At 46.9% G+C, this 24,782-nt stretch overlaps 1 protein-coding gene across 3 annotated transcripts; it reads left to right on the top strand.

Annotated features, from left to right (window-relative positions):
• The first annotated feature begins 989 nt into the window (after positions 1-989).
• LOC126544598 (ADP-ribosylhydrolase ARH3-like) lies at positions 990-22,285 on the top strand. Of its 3 annotated transcripts, none has more exons than XM_050192018.3 (7): positions 990-1,131; positions 16,099-16,306; positions 17,507-17,618; positions 18,131-18,347; positions 19,639-19,823; positions 20,206-20,377; positions 21,780-22,285. In XM_050192018.3, the coding sequence occupies exons 1-7, from the start codon at positions 1,084-1,086 to the stop codon at positions 21,978-21,980; spliced, it is 1,143 nt and encodes a 380-aa protein (XP_050047975.1). In that variant the 5' UTR covers positions 990-1,083; the 3' UTR covers positions 21,981-22,285. The 3 variants fall into 3 exon arrangements, with proteins under 3 accessions (XP_050047975.1, XP_050047977.1, XP_050047976.1); XM_050192020.3 differs by lacking the exon at positions 990-1,131 and adding an exon at positions 14,250-14,412; XM_050192019.3 differs by lacking the exon at positions 990-1,131 and adding an exon at positions 14,425-15,285.
• Positions 22,286-24,782: the final 2,497 nt, after the last annotated feature.

Below are 24,782 nucleotides of genomic sequence, written 5' to 3'. Positions count from 1 at the left end.
AAGCACTTCGGAAGGCACAGGTGCACGTGTCAGCCGTGAAGTGGCTCAATAGGGCAGGACGGGGCACGTGCTTCGACCGATGCCAAGGCAGGCGTATTGCATTGCTAAATAGAGAGTCCTCTCATCGGCGACACCCAAGCTATATACACGGCAGCAGCGGTGCTCTCTGGGTACCCAACAGCTGCTTCCTCTCTGTCACTGTGTCTGTGACGTCATCGTCGGCTCGCGTGCTCTAATCCATGCGACCGCACAGCCACCGGCAGTCTGCAACCTCTTTGCTGGGAGCACGGAGGGAAGAAACAAAATAGGAGAGGTCCTGACGTCACGTTTTTGAAGCCGGCTATGCAGCCATGTTGGTGTGCCATCTCCCTTTGCCCCTCCAGTCAGCTCGCCGGAGCAGATAAGCGCGAGCTTTGAACTTGAATTGCTACGAAACGCCGGTAGTGTGTGCTGCCTATGCGCGTCAGAACAAGGCCTACGAAACTTCTGTAGCAGTTTTAGTGAAGCAGACGCGCTCCTGTGCTTTTTTCGTGGCACGTTGAAGAAGACGACGAAGACCCGCGCCGTAATTACTTGTGTGTCTGTATTGCTGGCTGACACTCACATTCATAGTCCCTGAACACAATTTTCAAGCTTACACACCACGCTCCAAAGTCAGCTTGTCTCGCGAACAGAATGTGCTGCGAGAAAGACACGGGCCGAAAAATCTTATCTCACTTTTCAGAGGCCGAGAGTAGCAGCGAGAGCTTCGGGAGTGCGGTTGCTAGGGCAACGTTGACGTTTTGGGTACCATTCCCAGTGCTCCTTTGCGAAAAACGGCACGTGACTTCCGCCAAATTTTCTCCAACACACCCGTGCTGGCCGGGGCCTCTCTTACGCTTTCCTTCCTCCACGAGTGGGAAAGAGTGTGCGCGTCACCACTCCATTGAGGGTCTGCGAAGAGTGCGGGTGACCTGGGAAACGTGAGCCGATAAGCGTCGTCGACTAGTGTGCCCCGCCGCGGATAGCGGGCCCAATAAAGCCGCCGCTCAGCTGCCCGGCCGTCGTGGTCGCGTGCTCGCATCATCCCCGTTTTGCAGTGCCATGCCTTCGCCGCGGAGAAGCTTTTTCGTTAGGAGCCTCCTGCGTCAGGTGAGCAGCCGGGCGTGCGAGCCAACTTTCCTCGCGTCTACAAGCGAGCGCCCTGTTGATGTGCGCGCGCAGAGCGGCGCGCTCGTTTCATGTTTGCGCGCGCTCCATGCGTCCAGTGTGCGCTGGGACTTCCGGATACTTTCCGCTAACGGTGACGTATTTAGGAGACTTGATAGCTGGTTGGTTAGAATTCTGTCCAATGGTTTTAAGCACTGCGAGTACTTGTAGGACACAAGCAACAGAGGAACGCCGAAAAGCGTACACCCCCGTCATATTTTCTCACGTTTGTCTTATGTGAATATATTGGCGTTATTTAGATTCGAGAGAATTACTCGATTCGCCACGCTCAGCGCCTCACCTGCATATTTTGGTACTACTGTAGCGATTATTGTTAGACATCAAAGTGTTGTATTAGGAGCAGCATTATGTGAGCTTGCTGCAGAGAGCTGCTCTCTTGGTGACAGGGTACGAACCGTGGATGATGATACGGCCTAGCTGGTACCAAGCCGAAGATTACCTTGAGCCACTATATTCGAAATTATGAATTAAGTCCGCTGTTTAGAGAGTGCTGTTATCCTAAGACAGGGCATTTTGTGCTTCTGTTCTGTTCTGCTGTAAATTGGTGGCTGGGGAGATATTGACAAAGAAAATACCCCGGCTACTCCATTGCTCTTCTTTCTATAACAACATTTTTTTCAACTAATTTAAGGGCGGTAATCAAAATCGATATGCAGCAGCAGATATTGTACACTTCTAGGCTAAAGCAAAAGAAAAAGATTTATCGCAGAAACCATCATGATTTTCAGTTTAACCAAAGCCGAATAGCTTATGCGGATCGCAGAAGTCAAATGGGTACACTATCAATAGTTATGAAGTTTACTGCTCATGCTTGATAATGTTTGGCACAAATTATTGTAGATATGTTTCGGTAGATCGACGCCGGGACAGCGTGACACGACTAATACGGTGTGGCGACGATGGAGACGATGACGGCGCGACGTTGACAAAGAGAGCATGACCATGATGACATGGTCCTCCGACTAACCGCTTTAGAATAATGATGGCCCCATGCACTGTGGGATCGAGTCGGCCTAAGCGAAGCTGTGGTGAGACGGCAAGATGAAACGGCACATCTCGATAAGAGGAGCACAGCGGACTCCTGCAACGAATGAAACGCGCAACCATCGAGCTTGACGGCGGAGAAACGCAGCACAGCGCCACCAGCGACCGCAGCTTACAAAGTTTCGGACTTAGGTTGCTCCAGACGCCATAAAGGTCTCGCGTGACAGCACTTGCATGCGTTTGAGAGAGAGAGATTCACAGACTCTACAAGTCCTCACACCTTTGTATTAGGTGCAGTATAGGTACAGGGACATGGTTGGAATCGTTTCAATGGCATGACAGACCAAATAGCGCGACCACCTGCCCCATCTTAGACACCTATATCCCTTCCGTCCGTTCCCCGCGCTCTCCACCAAGCACTGAAGTCTAGCCTGCGACGGCTAGACTTCAGTTTGTCTAGATGCGTGTCTGTGTGCTCCTGCTTGCGTCGTTTCTTCAGGTAGTGCTTTTCTCAGTCCTGCACGGTCTCACTCAGTGTGTCAAGATACATTTCGAAATGGTTCCTCAAGTAAAAACACATGAAGATTTGCATTCATACTGGGCTTAGTGGCAGTAAAAATTACCTGTGCAGGGTAGCTATCCTGGATTATGTTAAACACGTCTATATAAAGTCTCAGTTAGCCAGGACAGTCGCCGGCCAAGCCAAAGTTACTTGTCATGACCTTCGAAGATGTGCTCATGGCATGGAGACGCACTTCTCTGCATGTGCTTCCGTAATTGTGCCTGCTAATTGCTGATTGCCGACGTTATCAACCACCGTGTCTCTGTGCTGAATAGGACGCACTATTCTGAGGCGGCTCTGTGACGTTACCCCCTAGAAAAGATAACATGGCACAGATGACGCACACACTTGCTCTTACCCAGTTCTTCTATTCCGTGCCTGAATATTTTGATAGCTATTATTATTATTATTATTATTATTATTATTATTATTATTATTATTATTATTATTATTATACCCAGGAATTTTGAACATTTCCCCTGCGTTCATCGGTCGATCTTCACCGCAGTGCAACAACCTAACGCAATGGGCAGCATTTTTAAAGATGATATTTCAAAAGGGCGCTTGAATTTCAGCAAATTTCACCAAGCAACGTCGATAGGGTAAATCCTTCTAATAACGTGCATATTTACGGCCTTTATTTGTTGCTTTCCTGCTGCGATAGAGCAGTATTTTAATCCTGGCCTAAACACTGCTTTAACGCAGCAAGGACGCTACGACTAAGGGCCGTAAATACGCATGTTTATAAAAAGGCGTACCCTTCGGCGTTTCGAAAAGAAAGTTGTTGAAAATTTGGTGGCCTTCTAAAAAATCTTTGTTTAATAATGCTGACAATTGAGCTACGCTGGTGCACTGCGGTGAAGTTCGACAGATAGCCTAAAGGGCAACGTCCGAAATTCTTAGACGTGTTATTATTATTATTATTATTATTATTATTATTATTATTATTATTATTATTATTAGTAGTAGTAGTAGTAGTAGTAGTAGTAGTAGTAGTAGTAGTAGTAGTAACGCCGTGGTAGTTCGGCCCTTCTTGTGATTGTCCTTTTGTCCGTTGTATTGTATGTGACCTTTAGAAACATTTGAGCTAAAGGATGTCATAGGTATGTCATAAGGATGGAGGTATGTCATCAAATGACATGATTTTAACGGATAGGGGCATTTTAACTGTTATTGTCTTCATAACATATCCTCTGTAGTGAGTGCCTTTTTGCCGAGCTTGGCTCTATTGTGCCGAAATCGAATTCCCGCGTTACTTAAACAGCGAGAAATCTGATTTTCTGCCTGCATGGACGAATAATAAGCAATAAGCAGTTTTGTTTATAAGTTCCTTAGGTGTCATTTTTTGACCTACTTTTCTGAGAAAAGTAAGCTCTCTTCAACATGTTAACGTCCAAATTGTGCAATGTCCTTAAAGTCCCTTCTGTGTTATGTTGGAGCTTTTCCCAACTTAGCTAGAATACAAACATGCGCTACATCTAAGGAATTACAGGCGTCTCTGTATCGCTGTAGGCACATGTGTTTTGTTGTGTTTGCTAGACGCTGATTGCCTATACTTGCACGAAGACAAATTGACGGTAGAGGTAAGGATACCCGCTGTGGTTGCTGAGTGGCTATGGTGTTAGGCTGCTGAGCACGAGGTCGCGGGATCGAGTCCCGGCCATTGCGGCCGCATTTCGATGAGGGCGAAATGCGAAAACACCCGTGTACCTAGATTTAGGTGCGCGTTAAAGAACCCCAGGTGGTCGAAATTTCCGGAGTCCTCCACTACGGCGTGCCTCATAATCAGAAAGTGGTTTTGGCACGTAAAACCCCATAATTTTTAGAGGTAAGAATCTCGGAGCTTTCATGGCATCGTATGCATTACACATTGCGTGATGCATAAAGGAGAGACAGATGACGTACAGTGACGAGCTGCGGGACTAGGTCCATAAAGTAAAACATACTTTCTGTGACGTGATCGATAAACTTAATGCTGTTTACTCTATCTAAATTTCGAGGCCTATAAAATCGCGGCTATGGAACCATCATCCCCTGTCTGTCGAAAGAAAAAAAAACGGCAACACACAGGTGCCAAGTTACACGATTCTCTGCGGTTGCATAAATACATTCAAAAATGACTGGAAAGAGGGATTTTTTTTCCCCAGAGCTGCAGTTCCCACTGCATTGGCCGGTAAATATGTGTGATTGCTGTAGTGAATTTTAACCAATTTATGCGCAATGCTTGACACAACAAGGTGGAGCTGTACGTGCACAGTATTTTCCATTATTTATGCCGCATATAAATACAGACTAAAGCTTATAGATTGGTGACAAATACCTGCGTTTGAAGCGTGAAATTCGCGCCGTTTTTCTAAATTCTAATTCATTTCACGCGTGAATAATATTATTGGTGTTACTTAAACCACCTCCTGTGAGTAGGCCGTGTGCAATCTCGGATAAGTGCAACAAGCAGATGACATAACGGAAGCATCCATCAATTTGAAATCCCGTACCGACGCAACCGCAAGTTTCGGCCACTATAGTGGTGCAAAGGCACACACACTTTAGGCAGTTGAGTTGAGCTTATAAATAACAAAGAAATAGTAATACCTGCACAGAATCCGACTTTCCTCATAATGGACGGCACTTTTATGTGTACTGTATTTCTTCATTAGTTGGCTCATGCTAAGCAAAGCGATTAACGTTCCTTGATCGAAATTTCTCATAGGAAATGAACAGACTATTATTGCTGAAAAGTACAACAACAACAACAACAACACTTAAGCATAAGTCCCATGCAAGCGATCTTGGGCGCGACAGCGACAAGCGATGCAAGGGAGATGGCTGTCGCGATCGCTCGTCGCCTACAAGTCGTACCCCATGCGAACAACGACTTTGAGCGACGTCTCCCCGGTGTTGCCGGTATGAGGGCAGCAAATACGCGTCGAAACTTGGGTCACGCGTGCTTGAATAATTTAAGCTGATGTGTCTTACTGTAAAAATTAGCATGAAATATTTCTGAAGGTCTTGCAGTAAGTAGGCTCTTATCCTTGCACGTATAAAAACTCAATCGTTTGCTCGTTCCGTGCGACAATCGGTAGTACTTGAGTGATGCACATCCAGTTCCGGATTCGCACTATTGGCTTGTCGCTCATAGTAATTCCGGGCGACGAGTGACGAATTCTAGATTTCCAGAACCGAGCGATCGAGCGACGGCACCGAGCGATCTGTTCAAGCGACGGCCCGTTTCGTCGCTCGTCGCTGTCGCGCACAAAATCGCTTCCATGGGGTTTGTACTCTCGGCGCCGACTGGTCACAATAGTGTATCCTGCGGAATCAATTACAGGGATGACTCTTGTGCTCTCGGCCCTGTCGTAGCTAGAAAGGAGGAGATGCAGTTAATCCGCACGAGTGCTGCGTTCAGGCAGGCGGACGTTAAGTTCACGCTGTATAAAACGGACCGTTCTCGTCTTCACGAGCGCTTTATTAAAGACAAAAAGGTTGCGCCTGCCGCTTCAGTGACCAAGTTCTCGGCAATTTTTGGCCAATGAGAGACAGAGAAAGAATAAACTTCATTCAGAAGCGCATGCGAGTGAACCGAACGTGGGTAGCTCCTCCGCTTTGCAGTTGGTGGTCCCTTCAGTCCTGGAGTCCCGCAGCGACCTTCTCAGCCCTTCTCGCTCGGTCGATCAGTTGGAGATGGTTCGCCGAGTCAGAGCTGGACAGCGCTGCCGGGACGTGTTAGGAGTGTGTGCTCGGGTGTGCTTTGCGCGTGCCCATACAATGTGGTAAAGCGCTGTGCATTTATCACAGTGGGGGAATTTATGAGAGTATAGCGCAGGTACAGACTCAAATGGGGATACGTGTTTGTTTGTAGTTTCCGCTATACCACGGCTTCCTCTCGTGTGGCAGTGAGAGACGTCTCCTTAGACTGAATCGGTCGTCAACCCTTAGCGCGCGCTGAGGACTTCACACCAAGGGCATGCAGATTGCCGTCGAAGCATGTATTTCGCTGCCTAGCTACACGCGTGGTTCTTATAGCAAACGACTGCATTCGATTTTCATCAGATGGTGAATTCGGTTGACTGGATACCACTCGCAGTGATTGACTTCAAAGAAGACCTGGTTAGGCTCAGTGATGTGACGTCACGCACTCTTCGGACTGCCTCGGCAATCGCCTTTTGTTTAAGAGATGCTCAATGACTATTGGATCTCGGCTATACCGCGTTTAACTCACAATTCTATCCCAACAGCAAGGCGTATTATTTTTCACGCTATTTCCTAAGCGTCAGTTATCGGAAATACCATTTGCTGTCACGCGTCGTGGGAAATCAAAACAACTTGCGAAACAGCACTCTTAGTATATCAGCTGTTAACAGGCGATGCATGATGACTGTTGTTTCAGATGCTTTTACTATCATGGCGGCACAGTACGTTCGCAACTGCTGAAACACAAGAAAAAAAAAAAGCTAAACTTAGCTGTGCTATTGTGTTCGGAAATGAAAGCCGTCTTATCTCGCGACGTGAGACGATGCCGCTCTCTCTATTATACGGGTACGTTGATGAATGAATGAGTAGAGATGCGCTCGCCCAAAGCCATTTGAAATATCCGCTTTGCGAAGTGCGGCTTTGAAGTGCGACGTATGCGCGTCTGATGAACACAAATTACAAGAGGTTCTTTTTTTATTATTTTTTTTATTGTGAGAAGGATGAGGAGGAGGAGGGACGACGGCGAACCGTAATTGAATTCGAGGTAAGCAGAGATGAATCATTGTAAGGCACATGAGATGCGATAGCAAGCCTTATTAATTTTTGATGAGAAATAAGCTGCTGGCAATCAGAATAAAGGACAGAATCTATGCCGAAAAAAATCCCATATAATTAGTTTTCGAGGTTCTCAGTTTAAACCGAAGGCATCTAAAGATGCCTCCGAATTTATTTTTGTTATTTCGATTTTAATTAAAAGGTCAGTGTTCCAGAATAGCTTCGCAGTGAAACAGAGGTGAGTGAGTGAGTGAAACAACTTTATTTGGTCCACTATAGACGTAAGCAAACTCCACGTCACCTGGCTAGGCCCACTCGGGGACCATCAGGTGAAACCTGACGGCCCTCTCGCGAGCCCTCTGGACTGCCAAGATTTGAGAGGTCTGATCCTGGGCCCTAATTAGCCTGCGAAGCGGTAGGCATTTGGTGCTCATTTAAGTAAAGCGAGAGAAATGCACTTGGGTTAATTACAGAACTGCGAGAAATTATCGGCTTATTCTGATCACGGATGTGCGAAGCAATGCGAGAACTCTCGGCACCCCCCTGCTGTGTTTAGTAATTCTCTAGTTGAACAGCTTGGCGCATTAGTCATCACGTTTCCACTCGGCAATGCCTTTCTGCTCACTTTAAGAACATTACTTCACTGTTGGCTGCATGGATACTACGCACCACGGTCGCGCATGACTCATTCTGGTGCGCATCGCTGTATAATAGCGCCCGTTTCGTTGTGTAGCGAGCATGGCGCCCACATTCTGCTCTTAACACGGTCGCGTTGCGGGAGCGTCATAGGACGACCGACGAATAGCGGGCGGCGTCTGTGACGAGCCTGGCGCATTTCGCCAAGGCATTGCAGAGGTGTCGGTCAATCAAAAGATCGATGTTGCCTCAGGGGCGACTCCGTGCATTACTACGCATCTCTTAAACCTATCGCTTCGTTGCAGATTTGACAATGAAGCTTCTAACGGCCGCGGCGGCCGCATTTCGATGGGGGCGTAATGTAAAAACGCCCGTCTCCCGTCCGCCGGGGCCACGTTAAAGAACCCCACGTGGGCAAAATTATTCCGGAGTCCCCCGGCTGCGGCGTGCCTCATAATCAGATCGTGATTTTGGCGCGTACAACCCCAGAAGTTAATTTTTTAAGCGTCTAATTTGCGTGTATATATGCAAGCTTTTTCTGCAGCAGAAAGAGAAACTATGCAGTGGAATGACGTGGAAAAACAGGCGCGACGGCATTAAGAAGAATAGTTAACAAAAGCGCAGCGAAGGTGCCGTCGGTGATTATGCATGTAAAGCAGGTCGCAGTTTCCCTTAGTTTGATGGGCGCGAATAACCTTGCGGGCGCAGTTAGCTCAATCACGGGAAGCTCCGCTAGCAACGAGTTACTTCAAGGCAAAATATTACTAGGGGCAAAGTTTGAAAAAAAATTTTTTTTGCTAGCGTAATATCGCATGATAAAATAAAAATAGCAAAATATAAACGTTTTCTTGTTTTTGTTTTTGTGAACCCCGAGTATACACTATTCGGCCCTCTCCGTTTCAGTGTTACTCTTGTTTACAAAAAGGCAGGGTGTCGTTATCACAGTCCGTGGAAATCGGGGCCTGTCGTTGGGGAAATTCTGCGATATGAAAATCCGGGGCGCACTGGTAATTTTTTTTACTGTCCAAAATGTCGGAAAGCTGCCCAGAATAATGTCTTCTCACCGGAGACGGTTTTCCGGAAAGGCTGTTGTTGCTGCGCTGCTGTGGGGGCCATCACAGTAATAACACGTTGTTTTATCTCGGAGTGTAGACAGTTATTTCACACAGAGAAACGCCTCACACCATCCTCTTGCATACATGCCAGGGAACTCTAAATAAAGTGGCGGCATTTGCATGGTCAGGATTAGCCGATCATTTGAACTCTGGCACTGTGTCAAATCTTCGAGAAGCGAGCAGACGCTCACAGCGATATCTGGGAAGGAGGTCTGACTTGTTTATCTTTCTCATTTGCTGCGCGTCAGCGACCTCGCCATGGACGTCCATTGCGGCGGATTCACTGATACGCGCTTTTACTCCACTTTTCTTTGACCTTCAAACGTGGACGCAAGTGGAAGACCATATACCGCGGCCTTTGTATCGCTAACCCGCACCCCGTCAGCCTACGATTGCTTTTGCGAAGACCAGTGCGTGGGTTCCTCGTCACGTGCAGATTGCGTCAGCAGCGGCCTGTAGTATATTCGCGCGAGCATACTACATGCAGGTGCGATAAAGCGATAGCTCTGTGGGACGAAAACACACCCTTGAACGGGGAGAATTCCTGCGCGACCCCGTGCAGATTACGAACCGTCCTTGCGACACCGGTGGCGCCACTGGTGCTCGCCGTGCTCACGTCCCGGCTGCCCTGTTCCTCCTCGCCGTTACCACTCGAACGCGCGCGCGTATGATACGTTGTCACCAGCGTCGCGTGCCGCGTGCAGCCCTGCGAGCAGACAGCAGCGAGCGACCGCACAACGCACGTGCTTTTTTTTTTTTTTGCGCTTGTTTCCTCATCATTTTCTTTGTTGTGTCGCGGAAAGCACTTTCGGCCGGACAACTCCGGTGCAGTCGACCTTCTGCCGCAATAGTAACGGGCTATACTAGGAGAATGCCAGCAAACTTAAAAGGAGAAAGAAATCGAGAAGCAAACGTAGACAAAGCGACAGCAAGGTGGCTGGTCTAACAACTCCTAACGTAACGGGCTGTTGGATTATCCATAAGGCGTACCACGAGAAATGTCAGCTGTACAGTTTCACGCTAATATTACTACTGAGTAAATCTATCGGCTGCAAGTGGGTCGACTACCACGAGAACCATGGATACCGCATGGATTATTTTCGGCGATTTCGGCACGGCTTCGTTCAGAAAACACATTGCCGCTTCTTTATTGTTGTTTCAATGCTGTGTGATTATATCGCAACGTTTCTTTAGCCTAGTGAAGCGTTGTCCACTGACAGGTACACTTCATCGTACGATATCCGTCATGGCCACAAAGTACGAGTGTCGCTTAAGCCTATAGATCACATTTGAAGAGCAACAAAAACACCTGCGTATATTATTTTGGGGTACTCTAAACACTTACTGTTTTCCGTAGTGTTCTGAAAACAGTCTAATGTCTGAAATTAGAGGCTAAACGACGGCAATCGTTCCCATATAACGAATTTTTTAATAAGAAATATGCTTCAAGAAAACTAAATAGGAGAGGACACAAAAGTGGTTGAAAGCAACAAGGAAGAGAAAGACAGAGAGAGAAAAGCAAAGGAAAAGCAGGGAGGTTAACCCGAGGCTACCTCCGGTTGGCCACCCTTTACCGGGGAAGGGGAAGAGCTGTGCTAGTGAGGAGAGGAAAGTAAAAGAAATAATAATACAAAACTGTCTTTGGGGGCGCGGTCACACAGCGTGCGAAGGCGCCGCATAGTCATACACAGTCTCAACGTCCCACTAAGACATTGAACGTCACGCAGTACGCAGTCACAACTTGTCACACAGTCCAGTATCTCTTAAGTAACGCCGCAGCGCCTTTGTAGGGACTCGTGTCCGTGTAGGCCACTTCCCAAAATGTTTACTTTCCGCGCGTGGGCGCTTGTCCAGCTGGTCCAGAGTGGCTGAAAGCCTTGCCCTTTGCGGGTTGAAACGAGGAGACTCGCAAAGGAGGTGCGCGATCATTTCTATGCGCCATCGGAAGTCACAAAATGGGCTATTTTCCATTCAAATGATAAAAGAGTTCGCATTTGGAAACGCTACTCCAAGCTATAGACGGGCTAGACAGGTGGAGTCACATCATGGGAAGTTTACGCAAATTCATATACCATAGACGATCCCTCCCGTGTTGCCTCAACAGCTATGCAAGAGCTCCATACATACGCTAGCCACGATATTGTCCTCTGGTAAGTAATCTGTACAAAATACCGATGAATATCTAGTATTCTCTTTAACCTCTACGTAATAACAACAAAGTGTGAAACTCCTTGCTGTTAGGAGACAGTGCATGTTTGTTAATTGGGCATTTGCTGGTTTCTTTCTTACTATTAATCTCACCTGTCCATTTCATTCTGTGCACTTCGGCGTACACGGAAGAACAGTCAAGCGCTTGCGAAAAGGGTGCTCATAGCCTCAATACGCGATAACTAATGATCGAATCAAGACAACACTTTGCCGTGTTACGCAAGGCGTCGTGTCTCGCCGGAAGGCGAAATTATAAACATCTGAGTTAACCATGTCTCTCTCGCTGCAAATCGCACTCCGTTAACGTTTGGAATGGTTGGTGTAAAAGAACTAAAGGGCGAATCGGAAAGGAATATCGAAGGAATAAAGCGGGTTCGTTGAAAAAGTTACTGAAGGCGATACAGAGATGCGGAAAAGTTAAGGAAGTCACAAGAAATTATGAAAGTCGCACTATGTTTTACCAGACCGCGTAGATCACAGAGTGACTATACCGATAGGAGTATAAAAACTGAAAGGCAGACAGGAATGAAATTTGACGAGAATAGGGAGCAAATAGCAAAGCATCCGCGGGAGAACTTTCAAAACGCTAGGTTAACTATAACGAGAAGAAGGGGAACGAAGAGTCCGATTTTGTTTTGTCGCAACGATATGAACCCAACAGATAATGAAGACGAAGAAAGCATAGACAAAATTATTTGCCGTGTAGAATTATATGCCAAAGAGAAATGATAGTGGACGAGAAAACTACTTGTCGCCTGTGGGGGCCGAACCCGCAATCTCTACATAAGAAATGTACAGAGTGCTGCAGAACCCTGTGTATAGAACGCTGTACAAAGCGGTGAAGTTAATTGAAAGTTTATCTCAATAATTAGGGGGAATAAAGGCAAAAAAATATGTTTAATGAATTAGGTAAGTAAGTATATAGGTACAAATTGGAGAACAAAGATTTATAGGGGAAACATTGCACTTTGCGTCGTTGAATGACCCTACGCGACATGGACACTGAAAATGGCTTTACGTAATTGGAAACGTTAAATTAAACGCGTTAATCAGAGTGGGGTGCCCTCAGACGCGGTGCTAGTGGATGGCCTCACATGAGCAGAGCGTGTTTCGAGAAATAAACAGCGTTTAGAGGGCGTGGTGCCTTAAGCTGCCATAATCATCTCTGGCGGGAAAGTGTGACAGCATCGCTGGTCTTTGATCAACGATTCTGCAAAGCCATATATAGGTGTGCTGAATGTTTTAGTGACGGCTGCATGAGTAGAGTGTCGTAACATTTGCGTAGCATAAAGGTAATAAAAATTTCAAGGCGAAGAAACCGCTCTGTGCGTTCTGTGCTGCGAAAGGTTCTGTTCTACCGCCTGTCCATCGAAATTGAAGGGCTTGCCCTTCGCACCGCTCTCAACCAGCTAGATGGAAGACCTTTCTCGTTGAACAAGATTCGTGGACTATGACCTCGTATATCGCCGCTGTAGAAGGCCACGAAAGCGCTGCTGCGTTTTCTTGAGGTAACCGGGCTGAGCGACCGTCTGTGATACAGAGCTGAGAATTTTCACTACGTCGGCAACATCAGCACGGGACTTCCTTTCCTTCTCTCGATGTTTTGAGGAAAATATCCTTTATTTTTTTTTCACACAACAAAATTCCGTAAGAACCACAAACGAAACGCTACAGAAGTGTAGCTTGAGTCCGCCTGAAGCCAGTTTGCCCAGTGCAGGATATGCAACCCGGCTCAGCCCACAGTCGTGGCGTGCGTGACCAAGGCACTGCTGCTCCTTCGGAACCGGCACGTCCGTGCCATATCCCCCTCTTCCCTACTCTTTCCCTCTTTAATTTCTCTACCCCTATGCAGCTGATAGACAGTTACTGCTCTGCATTTTACCCCACTTTTCACCCCCCAACCTTTAATTTCATCTCTCACTTCTGGATAACCTCCCTGCCTTTCATTTATCCTGTTCTCTCTTTATCTCTCTCTCTCTCTCTTGAATGCGACTCGTTGATAGAAGGCAATACGGAAAGTAGTTTGCCCTGCGAATGAAGCTTGCCGTCAATCACCATGCTGGTTGCTCCAGATACATATTTCATTTCCCCTTACCCTCCCCCAATGCAGGGTAGCAAACCAGAATCGTATCCGGTTAACCTCCCTGCCTTTCCCATCCCGTTTCTCTCTCTGAGCGCCACTGTGAGGCACATTCCGTATGTAGGAACGAAAAAAATAAAATCTCTAATATTAGGAAATCTCCCATGCGTTACCCCATTATTATACGCGAGAGAGATGTGCTGTTGTGTTTGTAGTCATCAAGGCTACTCATGTGAATGCCCGTGGCTGCTTATCACTCGTAGTCTATTTGAAAGGTATTCTAAATACACTGAAAAACGTCAAAGCTTGGCCGCAACGCTTAAGTCGGGCCAGTAAAGGCGGCAGCCTTTCGTGTCGTTACATTCTATTGTTGCTTTGATTTCTTTTGGGGCCATATTGCAGGATAACGGCCCACTACCCACGTTAACTGAGCTCCTAAGGTCGACGTTCCGTCCGAAACGATGCGTGCGTCGGTATGCAGGCCGGAGTGCGTTGCAGCTACGCCTCCGCCATTACGCCTGTAGCCAGCTGCGCTCTACCTGCCCTACCTACGATACGTTTAGTGACGCGTGATTTCCCTTCGTTGCCGAAGAGAGATCGCGCCCTTTCAGGCGTGACTCATCGGTGGAGGTCACGTGCGACGCGCCAGCGTTGGTCGTCGAGGGCGCGCTTGGCTTCGCGTGTCGCAACTCTTGGCGTCAGACAGGATAACGTCGGCTCGCGATAGCGGCGATGCGCTCGCTTGCACTGCGCGGACCGCTGTCGCCTGGAGACCTGTACCGGGAATAGTTGTGAAGAGCGCCACTCCCACCGCTGCGCCGTATCTTCCTCTACTCGAGAGCGCGCTCAGGAGAGCTCGTGTTATTGCAGCTGTAAGTAGCGATCGTGCTCTTTGTGCCGAGTTTCGCACGCGGGACTGCTTGTGTATACTGCAACGCGCCAACGGAGCTTTTACTGTCGGCGTCAGCGGCGCCTGTTGCTCGGGCGGGCTAAGCTGCGCGGCCAAGCTGCCCCCGTGGTCGTGCTTTACAAGCAGCAGCTACCTTCTCTGTGTTCCACGGGGCGCTGTCATTTCGGTTTTTTGTTTTTTGTTTTTTTTGAGCACTGATAAGAATTGTGCAGCTATATACGCGCGTAGGGGGTAAAGTACAGTCTGCGGCGTTCGCACCAATCTTGCAGTCGCGCTGCAATAATTAAATGACCGCTCTTTCCGTCTTATTATTATTATTCTTTTTTTTTGTTATCATATGGGCCCTGCAAGGGCTGCTCATTGCTAAAAGTCATTGCGTAAAGCGTGTAAAATTTCGCCATTCTCTTACCTAGCCGCTGTTGGTATTGTTGAGACATTCTGTTTTCTGCTTCGGTCGCTCATCTTATGACGGGAAGTGTAAGGCGCAGCAACCGTTTGCTGGACACGAGATGTTAGGGGCACAACTATCGGTCTTAACTTCGAAAAGAAAAAGAATGCCCCAATATTTTAGCGGGAACGTAATTATTGTTTCGTGAGGAAAGCACAGTTTTGACATTGGTGATTCTTGCTGGCTCTACTGTCCATTATGAAACATTTCTTAATCGTCCCTGCGCAATATCAATGCATCCGAATCAGTTGTGGCTAGCAACAGTCTCATGTCAACAGCGGCAGCTTCACTGCTGATTCAGAGATGGCCATGGTGCCCAGATGCGTTAAACCAAAGGAGCTGTAACATAGGATGAATCACGTCTTCATTTGTACAACACACTTGCAGGTGATTCAGCCATTCCGCTGGTTATGGTTTCCACATATCCTTAAAAAAAAAAGCGGTGTTTACGTGCTCGGTCGTACTATTTCGGTAGTCTCGAATTCTAAAAGCGTTATCGTTGATAAGGCTTGGAGCCATAATAAGGCCCTCTTGAGTAGGCGTTGTTATAAATGGTTGTTATAATAGAATGCTGAAAGTAAAAGTTTCATACTTTAGTTGTGTTCGTCCGGAGCAAACTGATTTTTATTTTAGTTTGCTTTTCAATGCAATCGGTGCCATCTAGAGATGAATCTGGCAGTCAGGTTTTGTGATATTCTTCCTTACTAGGCTGGAGATTACCTCCTAAACAGAACGCCCCTGCGCTCTGTGTCATATTGCATCAAAATGCATTCACACTTAGTCAGGCATTCATTTGCAGTCATGAAATGCCCCTCGGCATGTGTTTTTATTTCTTTTTAGGCTTCCAAAATGAACTGCAGACTTCAGCTCTGCACGTTGTTTTTACAGCGACTGACTCGTCTTATTTGGGATTAGTGTCAACTGTTTTATGCGTGATAAAATCACCGTATACAGCTCATAACTTCTAAGAGCAACGGCGGAGCCTGTTCTGATAGTGTTTCGGATATAATTACAAAGACACACTTATCTTAGCGCAGTTAGTTGCGACCGTATAGAGGGCATCGCGATTGAGGATTGTTTGCAGATCGTGGATTGACTTAGGGCTAGTTCAAGTAGCTTGTGAGTCTTAAAGAAAATGAACGCGGGATGAGACTAGCTTTGAGCCCTCAATAATGATCTCAATTCCTTGCTCTGCTGCAGCACGCCAGAATGTCCACTGACACGACCCTGGTGGAAAAGTTCGAGGGCTGCCTAGTGGGCGCTCTCCTGGGCGACTGCGTGGGTGCCCCCTTCGAGACGGATTTCACGGGCAGTCACTTTCCGACGCAGCAAACCTTCTTCCAGAATCTGCTGAAACACACCGTAGTGCCCGGTCCCAGCGCTGGCCGCAACTTCCGCCCTTCCAAGGGTAAGTTATATCGCACCATAAGAGTATCATAATTAAGCGTGCCAACCGGCTTAATTGAAGTCGGGTGGCGAAAATAAAACAGAACAAATGCAGGGTACAAGACAGAGCCGGTCTGTGAAAAATAAAACAATTCTGATGAGAATCGAATCCAAGCAATACAAAGAGTTTATATGAAGTGATCTACAGTGAGCAAGCAAGGGAAGTCTTTCCTCGTTTGGCCACTATTAATCACTTCTCAGGATGAAGTATCATTCCTCCAGTTGCTTTTATCTGTCATGTAATTATTGCTGAAAAGACAAAAGCACAGTGCACAAATGTAAAGGTCGCGAAGTTATATCCTGTAAACCCGTCAAAAATCCTGTTTTTGGTTTTGCTTAGTGCCATCATTTTTGCTAAGGAATGTTCCACTTGCCTTAAATGTTCGCCTGTGTGAGCTTCTTACTGGCACTGAGCGCAGTGTAGCTTTGGTCCTCGAATCTCTTTGAGCCGCTCACAGAACACGCACGGACCCCCCTTGAGGGCAATTTTTGTTTATTTCATGTGCAAGCGTACGCCCCAGAAGACATGCTAAAATAGAGCCATACTATACTCATACTGGTGTGGTTTGTCACTACGATCGACGTTGTGAATCTACATAATATAGCTTTTGCGCTCGTGCCCAAAGCGAAGATGATGACGTCAGCTGAAATTGAAGGTGGTCGAAGCCGGAAGTCCGTTTACGCACCACTTTTGTTTCTTGTCCTCGATTTCGTGAACATCAATGTCGATAACGCAATTTCAAACGTATAGCGATTTTAAAAGCCTCGCTGGAAGCCACGCTCCCTTTGAACTAACAATTCCCGACAGTGCCACGTCTCAGAGGGGTCCTCGAGGAAATCCTTGACCTCTCTCAAGGACCCCTAGTGGTCTGTGCGCCGAACTGTTGGCGATACACTGCCATAGGGCATGTAGTATCCCATACGTGATGGTGCTAGGAGCTCATTTCCTGCGGATGCTATGATAGCTCGGCCTGTCTTAGAGCCTGCTTTAGTTGATGAGACAATGAGCAGTGGGCGCCACAGGGCGCCAAGATCTCTTACTCATATCAAAAGAAAAGAAAAAAAAAATAAGCCCGTGGCCTTTAATTCGTTGGGCATACTCTTCACGAAATCGAAATATTGCTTCTCGTTAGTAAGGAACGACAGTGCTTTCGTTTCGCAGTTCACCCTGGCCATGGCGAGTACCACTACACAGACGACACTGCGATGACGATGTGCCTGGCTAAGTCACTACTTGCCAAGCGCCGCTTCGATGCCTTCGACGTGGCGAAAAGGTGATTCAGTTGTTTACTTATACTTGGTGCACTATATGCTGTACACCTTTAAGCGGTGCGGAAAGCAGCGCGCTTTTAAGGCGATGGAAGTTCGGGATGCGCGGCTGTTTCACAGTCAAAGTGTAGAAGACCCAACGGGGCGCTGCGTACGCACCTACCGTCAGCGCACGTTGCAACTCTGACTGTAAAGAATACATTTGAACATCCTTATGTGTGACTACTTCAGAGTATACGATGCGGCCTCGCTACATTGTCATTGGGTGATTGTACTGTGCGCTGAGCGCTCATTACTCATACCACAATCACAAAGGTACCACACAGTGGCAGTCGTGCATGGATGGTCTTCTGTTACTACAATTTCCACGTTTTAATTTATGTTACTGATGTACCTTGCTTACAGCAAATCTTAATGGGGTTCAGCTTTGTGCCGTGGCCCATGATGGAGCTTCATTCTTCCATAGCACCCTTTCATAGTACAAGGCCGCAAGCAAATGATCTTTCGTCTATTTCAGATTCACTACTGAGTACTTTGAGAACGAGACTCTCGTCGGCGAGTACGGAAACGCGGTTCGGGACGTATTTCGCAAGCTGAAGAACATCAACTACGAGGATCCGTACAAGCCTGGCCAGGAGCAGTTTGGGGGACGTGGCTCGTATGGCAACGGCGCTGCGATGCGCGTGGCGCCGGTCGCGTTGTTCTTCATGGATGATCTGGAGAAGATGGTCGAGGTAAGCGTCCAGTATTACCTGAACTCCCTTCCCCTATGCGCGCGCGAATGTACACACACACACGCACACACACACACACACACACACACGCGAAGGAAGGAAGGAAGGAAGGAAGGAAGGAAGGAAGGAAGGAAGGAAGGAAGGAAGGAAGGAAGGATGGAAGGAAGGAAGGAAGGAAGGAAGGAAGGAACGAAAGAACGAGCGCACACAGCGCATTGCTTTAAGTATAATTGTGCCGTCTAGTGCACGTGATTGCACTTCTCTATTCAGTCTTATCATTCACTCATATATAAGTAAAGAGAAATTCTTCAGGCTACCTTTCAAACGTAAACAACTTGAGCGAAGCTACAAAGTAAACAGAACAAGTATTTAATTTCAATACTTTCGACCGGTGGAGCAATATTCATCAGAATTTACAAATAAAAAAAAAAGGCACTTCGGCTTTGCTGGAGCAGACAGCATGATGCCCGGTCGTTCTCACATACATCAAACTGAAAGGGACAGTGGTGACAGTGATTGACACTTTCTAGGTGCTTTGACAAATTTACGGCAGCCTTATTGGCAACGATGCAGGGTGAGAGGACGGCGGAGTCTAGAACTAACCCTGGCAGTATATATAGTAAGAGCATTGCACGCGGTATGCGAAGACGTGGGATCGTTCCCCACCCACGGCCAGTTTTTTTTATCCACTTTAGTTTCCATTACTTTGTCATTTCTTTAATTCAATTAGTAAGTACAAGTAATTTCCCCTATGTTGTCCTTGGTGTCTTTGCTGGCTTTATATATATATATATATATATATATATATATATATATATATATATATATATATATATATATATATATATATAATGTACGCTTGAATACTGCGCAGCTGAGAAGAAATAAAGCGACCTTCAAACTAAATGCGCTCGTAGATGTCGATCCAGCCTTTTTTAAACATGGCAGATATGAATCAGTGATGCGATGTACCATCAATTGCGTTCACAAACTTTCCATTTGAATCAAACATCCGAGGAAATATAATGCAGCAATGTATAAACTGCTAGATCGTCCTTGTGGGAAACCACGCACGGACGATATCGATAACGCAACATATCGAATTTCTTTTACATACTCTACCACCGTTCTTTTCTGTACAGTGTTGGCAGAGGTATATATACCAATGCATTACAGACACGGTACACGAAAAACATCGATCATTTTCCTATACTGCTCAAGACAAGCACCCGCTTATAGGCGTGCTGTGGACGCGTACGCTCATTCCATCATCCGGTTGTTGTTCCTGCAGGCGGCGAGAAACCAGGCCCGGATCACGCACAGCAACAAGATAGGCTACAACGCCGCCATCATGCAGTGCATGGCTGTGTTTCTGGCGCTGAAGAGTGATCCTAAGACCCCGCTGGACCCCATGGTGTTCATCGACCACCTGATAGCCTTAATGGACAAGCTTGAGGAGGCCATTGATGGGTTCAAGTGAGTGAAATATATTTACCTGAAGCGCCACAAGTAGCAACCTCTCTTTCTTTCCTTCTTTTTTTGTGCGTGTACTTTAGGTAGCGGTCGCGTGAAATTAGGGCAAGCACTTGAAATGCACGCATTATATGGAGGGGCACATACATATTTTTGTCTTATTCGTATTGTGAATTAAAATGCCGCCTTGCAGGGAGTAGCCTAATTAACAAACGCATATTAGATAGCACGCAAGAATGTGTGCTTCCTTCCTTATCATATCGAAAGATTTGAGGGTGTGTTCTTCACACGTTACAATACACTTACAATGTCTAGATGCTATTTAAGAACCACTTACAGGGTCTATAGCGCTAGCGTGCTTTGCTTCTTGTCTGCTTTTTCACAGACCGTTGGTATTCAAGTTGATGCACATAAAAAAGATCGTGTCCAATCCCGACCTTGATCCTACACCAGCGGAAGTGGCGAAAACGCTCGGAAACGACATCACAGCGCAAGGATCTGTGCCCACGGCAATCTACAGCTTTTTGAGATCACAGAGACCCTTGAAAGACTTTGAGGTAAGAATTTCGCAGGGTGTGCACATTTGTCCCGCCGTTTCTTTTAGTATACAGGGTGTTTCAGCGAATACTCTCAAATAGTTTTAAAAATTGCCTGCGGCAGATAGCACAATTTTAGTCCATGAGCTGGTCTACTCGAAGAGGCAGACATTATTTGCACGCAAAAAATACAATGCATAATTTACTAATTACCAAAATATCACTAATTAAGTTTATAACTAATTACCTTATAGCACGTATAGCAATTTGCAAATCATAGCGGGTGAAAGTACAAAGCTTATCCTCTTGAAAATGATATCGTTTGGATGACACCATTTGCGAGATAGGCGCCGTCGAACTTGTGGTAAAAAGGCACTGCCGTTCTACTTATTTTCTTAAGAAAACGCCGTTTTATCCATTGAAGCACAAAAGTAACTGGAACGCCAATGCATTTCTCCGCTAAGGTTGGGAATGAATATCACGGAACTGGTGTCATTCTGAGAATTCCTTCCAAGTGGATCCGCCTGGCGAACTCCCTGGCTAAATTCATAAACTGCAATACGTGCCGTAAGGTAATTAGCTAAAAACTTAATTAATTATTTTTTTTAATTTGCCGATAATGCATTTCAATTTTTTGTGCTAGTAATGTCCCTCTCTTCGAGTAGACCTTCTCAAGGATTGGAATGGTGCCATCTGCAACAGGCAATTAAGAAAAGTTCTAAAGTGTTCGCTGAAACACCCGGTATAGCCTCTTCGTTTAGAATCTTCGAAGCGGTTAGAGTGCGGTTGCATACTGCACTCTAACCATGGGTGCCGTTTATGCTTTCCCCGTTGTACTCTTGCCACTGCTGAATAGAGCTGCCTGCGCGCATCGCGGCTGGTGGCGGCGGTGTAAATGTAGCGGTAAAGCGGCATCCTAAAGCATTCCATTAGTTAAGTGCAGCAACATGTCCTTGTGCTTGTTAAGGGAGTGCTTGGGTGTCGGCGAATGAGTAAAGGTTGTTTTGTTTTGGGACAGTTTTGACGGGAGTCGCTTGAGAAATACCCGTACTATTCTTCACGTCAGGTAAGGGGTCCCGTGAATGCGGAGACTTGAATCTATCAACAGAGGGCTTTATCACCTTTTCTCGATCCCTCCGCTCCTGCGCATTCGATTAGGCGCCCGGAGCCCGCACGGTTACATAATTTACCCTCTTGAATCGCCATTGGAGTGCCGCTGAAGCGCCGTTCTCACGTCAGCTGAGCGCAGGAGCTGCCACCCATCTTTCTCCATTCATGGTGGAGATGTCCAGTGAACGAACGTTCTAAAAATGTGCTGAGTCCGCCCGTGGTTTGTGAGCGAAAAAAAAAAAAAAAGCGGGCTCCAGGGCAACGAGTTCCAACGCGTGCCGTTATTGAAAAGCTTGCCACTCGTGTTACGCAGCACGAGAGCCCGTTCGTGCGCTGCCTGTACTTCGCGGTGGCGTGCGGTGGCGACGCAGACACCATCGCGTCCATGGCATGCAGCATATCGGGCGCCTTCCACGGCATCTCGGCCATTCCGAGCGTGCTCCAGCGTCAGTGCCAGGCCATCGACGAGGTGACGCGGATCGCAGACTGCCTCGAGGAAGCGGTGTCCAAGTGACCCTCGCTGCACCGGCACCAGCCGCCACTTATTTATGTATCGAACGCGCGCCGAGCAAGCAGTCCAGCGCCTGGCGGCGGCGCGGGTGTTGCACGCCCGTCTCTCCCGTGCCGGCATCAGCTATGGAGCAGCCGGGCTGTCGCGCTTCTCGATGTTTGCCTTGATCTGGATGTATAAATGATGAATGGAGGAGTAACGAGTTTTATTGTGTGTTGTGCTGGCAATCTGCGCCTCTCGCTCGTCTTGTTTGGTTTTCTTGTTGTTGTTTTTTTTTGCCTCGTGTTGAGTAAACAGATAGAAACTCACTGGTCAGCTGACTTCCTTCCCACAGTCCGGACGGCAAAGTGCTTTTGCGAAGGCCTCTGTCCGACGTGAAATCGGGTTCGCCGAGCATGACATCACCCCTTGATAAATACCGACGTTCAGCTGCGCTAAATGTGCAAAGAGAATAGTACAAATCGTAGACACACCAAAGGAACGTACTTCATATTTGTATAGTTTGTTGTGTACGGCGCCTCCTAAAATTTCCCAGAGGGGCTAGGCTGCAGGCTTTAGGATGCAGGGCATAGGAATTCCAGGCCAGGAACGACATTCATGCCACCATGTTTTTTTTTATAGGATCGATTAAATGGAGAGAGGAGATTACGGGCCACTAACATCCCTGAACTGGCCTAACAAAGCCCACGCGGGACAAAGCCCACGCGGGCACTTGCTGCCGCTACTGGTTTTGACTTTTCGTAATCTACCCATTATACGGACACCACTGCAGCTTAAGCCAGGCTGCTTCCCCCTTTTTTCTTTTTGCTGATGTTTTATTTTCGGTTTCTACTGAGCGACCTATATTTAACAGGAAACGACAAATACAAATTTGTAATCGAAAAGCCGAAGGCAAATCGCAGTTACGCTCGTCTGCAAGCAGCTGTTTTTAAGTTTCAAAATTTGACTAACGAGCGTCCAACACGAAAAGCAATAGCTGACATGCAATATTTCTGAAACAAATTTCTCAGAAGTTCACGCAAAGTGCACAGAAAACTAAAAATAAAAGTATATACCCATTGTACAGTGCGTGGGCTGTGGGTGATAAATAGTGTACAACATCGCATCGTTGTAAAGTGGAATCAAGTGAATCTTAAAAAAATGAAAAAAAAAGGAACGAGCAAAATTATAATAGAATGACATAATCTCGCTGTCACTACGTCTAGTGTTACGTACAACTGTTTTCCAGGATAACATCTCCAGCTTTTCATCAAAGGAAGCATTTCCTCTATCTTTTTACTTTCATATGCTAGTCACAGATTGATTCTAGATAATAGAAATTGTAAAAAAAATTGCTGGCTCTCGCGTAATCGAGAGTAGATATAAGCGCGAAATGGCAACCGGCAAAGTAGATTGGTTGGAGATGATACTAGCCACAATCTTAAAATGGGTGTACTGCATGTTCGCAACGGCACAACCCACCACACCACACCGCATCACGCCATACTGCGCACTGGTCCACATGGACGCTGCCCAGCCAGAAGAAGAAAACCGGCTGAAGGCGGCACGACAGGCAGCGAGAGACGCCAGGGAGACAGAGTGCACTGTCCAGCTAGAATAAGATCGCCTGAAGGAGGCGCCACGCAGCGTGGCGCAATCTCTCGAGGCGACGCAAAACCCGCGCAGTGGAACTCACGGACATCTGGCGTTCAAAAGAGCACATGCGACCCTGTCTCAGCACCAAAAGATGACAATGAAGTGTATGGGGTGCTGTATCTGCCTTTTGAACGTCGCTATTGTAAGTGACAAATGAAACTTCAGCGTACTATAAGTTACAGCTTGAGTGATATTGTGAACAAACATTAGGAAGCGCTCGAAAGCAATATTTTTTTAAACTTGATTGGGCAGTAACTAGCGCATGTAATTCGGTCCTGTACAAGGAGTCGGGTGACAGAGACCGCGTTTTCTCAAGTTTTGACTGGTTGCCCAGATGATCTCGTTTTGTTCTCCCAGCTTGGCCGGTTGTTCTTGTTGGGTGCCCGGATAACGGCTCTGGGTTGCGGCTCAAAAAAGTCGCCGACAACGGCACCTAGAAGCATTTCATGTTTAATAAACAACCCATAAGCATGCTAGAAGTTATGGGCTGAGTAAACCCCTAGAGGTTTGCTAGGAGCTATGGGTGACGAATTTTCTAGAAAAGAAAGCCATACTTGTTCACATGATTGTTGCAGTAACTTCCAGTGCACAAAGCCATCTTTACAGCGTAGTATTTTACGCGCGAAACGAAAGTATGCGCGTCTTAGCTGAAAGTGTTACCCCAAATGCTAATGCACGCTGGGGCGTGCCATATAGTTCCTAGCATCTGTAAGGCACCAAAGACAGCCCTTCTTATTTCAGGAAAAGGAAAAAAGAGAAGGTACGGCTAAAATATGGGCAGCAGTTGGCAAACGCACGCTGCAAAGGACGTTGCTATAAGCATGCATAGCTCATAGTAACAATGTAAGGGATGGTCCTTGGTCCACTAGGCGGCTGTGCACGCATATGGCCAACTTAAAGAATAACACGAGAAAGGAGGGATCGCGTTATTAAAGTACGTATTTTGTATTCAGTGCGACGCGCAAGGAAAGTTTATACAGTATGCATTGATATCAAATGAAAACGGATCGCAGCTGTGAGTTTCATACGTGGCGTGCATTATTACACCGTAGCCGACGGAAATTGGTATTCAGGAGTGTGCCACGGTATCGCATCGGTCCGGGCAGGGACGGTCGGGCACAGCAGGAATAATGGGTCCATTCGATTAACTCCGAGGCTGACAAAGCACGC

This window comes from Dermacentor andersoni, chromosome 1 (genome assembly GCF_023375885.2).
Source record: "Dermacentor andersoni chromosome 1, qqDerAnde1_hic_scaffold, whole genome shotgun sequence".
NCBI lineage: Eukaryota > Metazoa > Arthropoda > Arachnida > Ixodida > Ixodidae > Dermacentor > Dermacentor andersoni.
The sequence above is the reverse complement of the archived record's forward strand: the minus strand, read 5'-3'. Positions and strand labels throughout refer to the sequence as shown.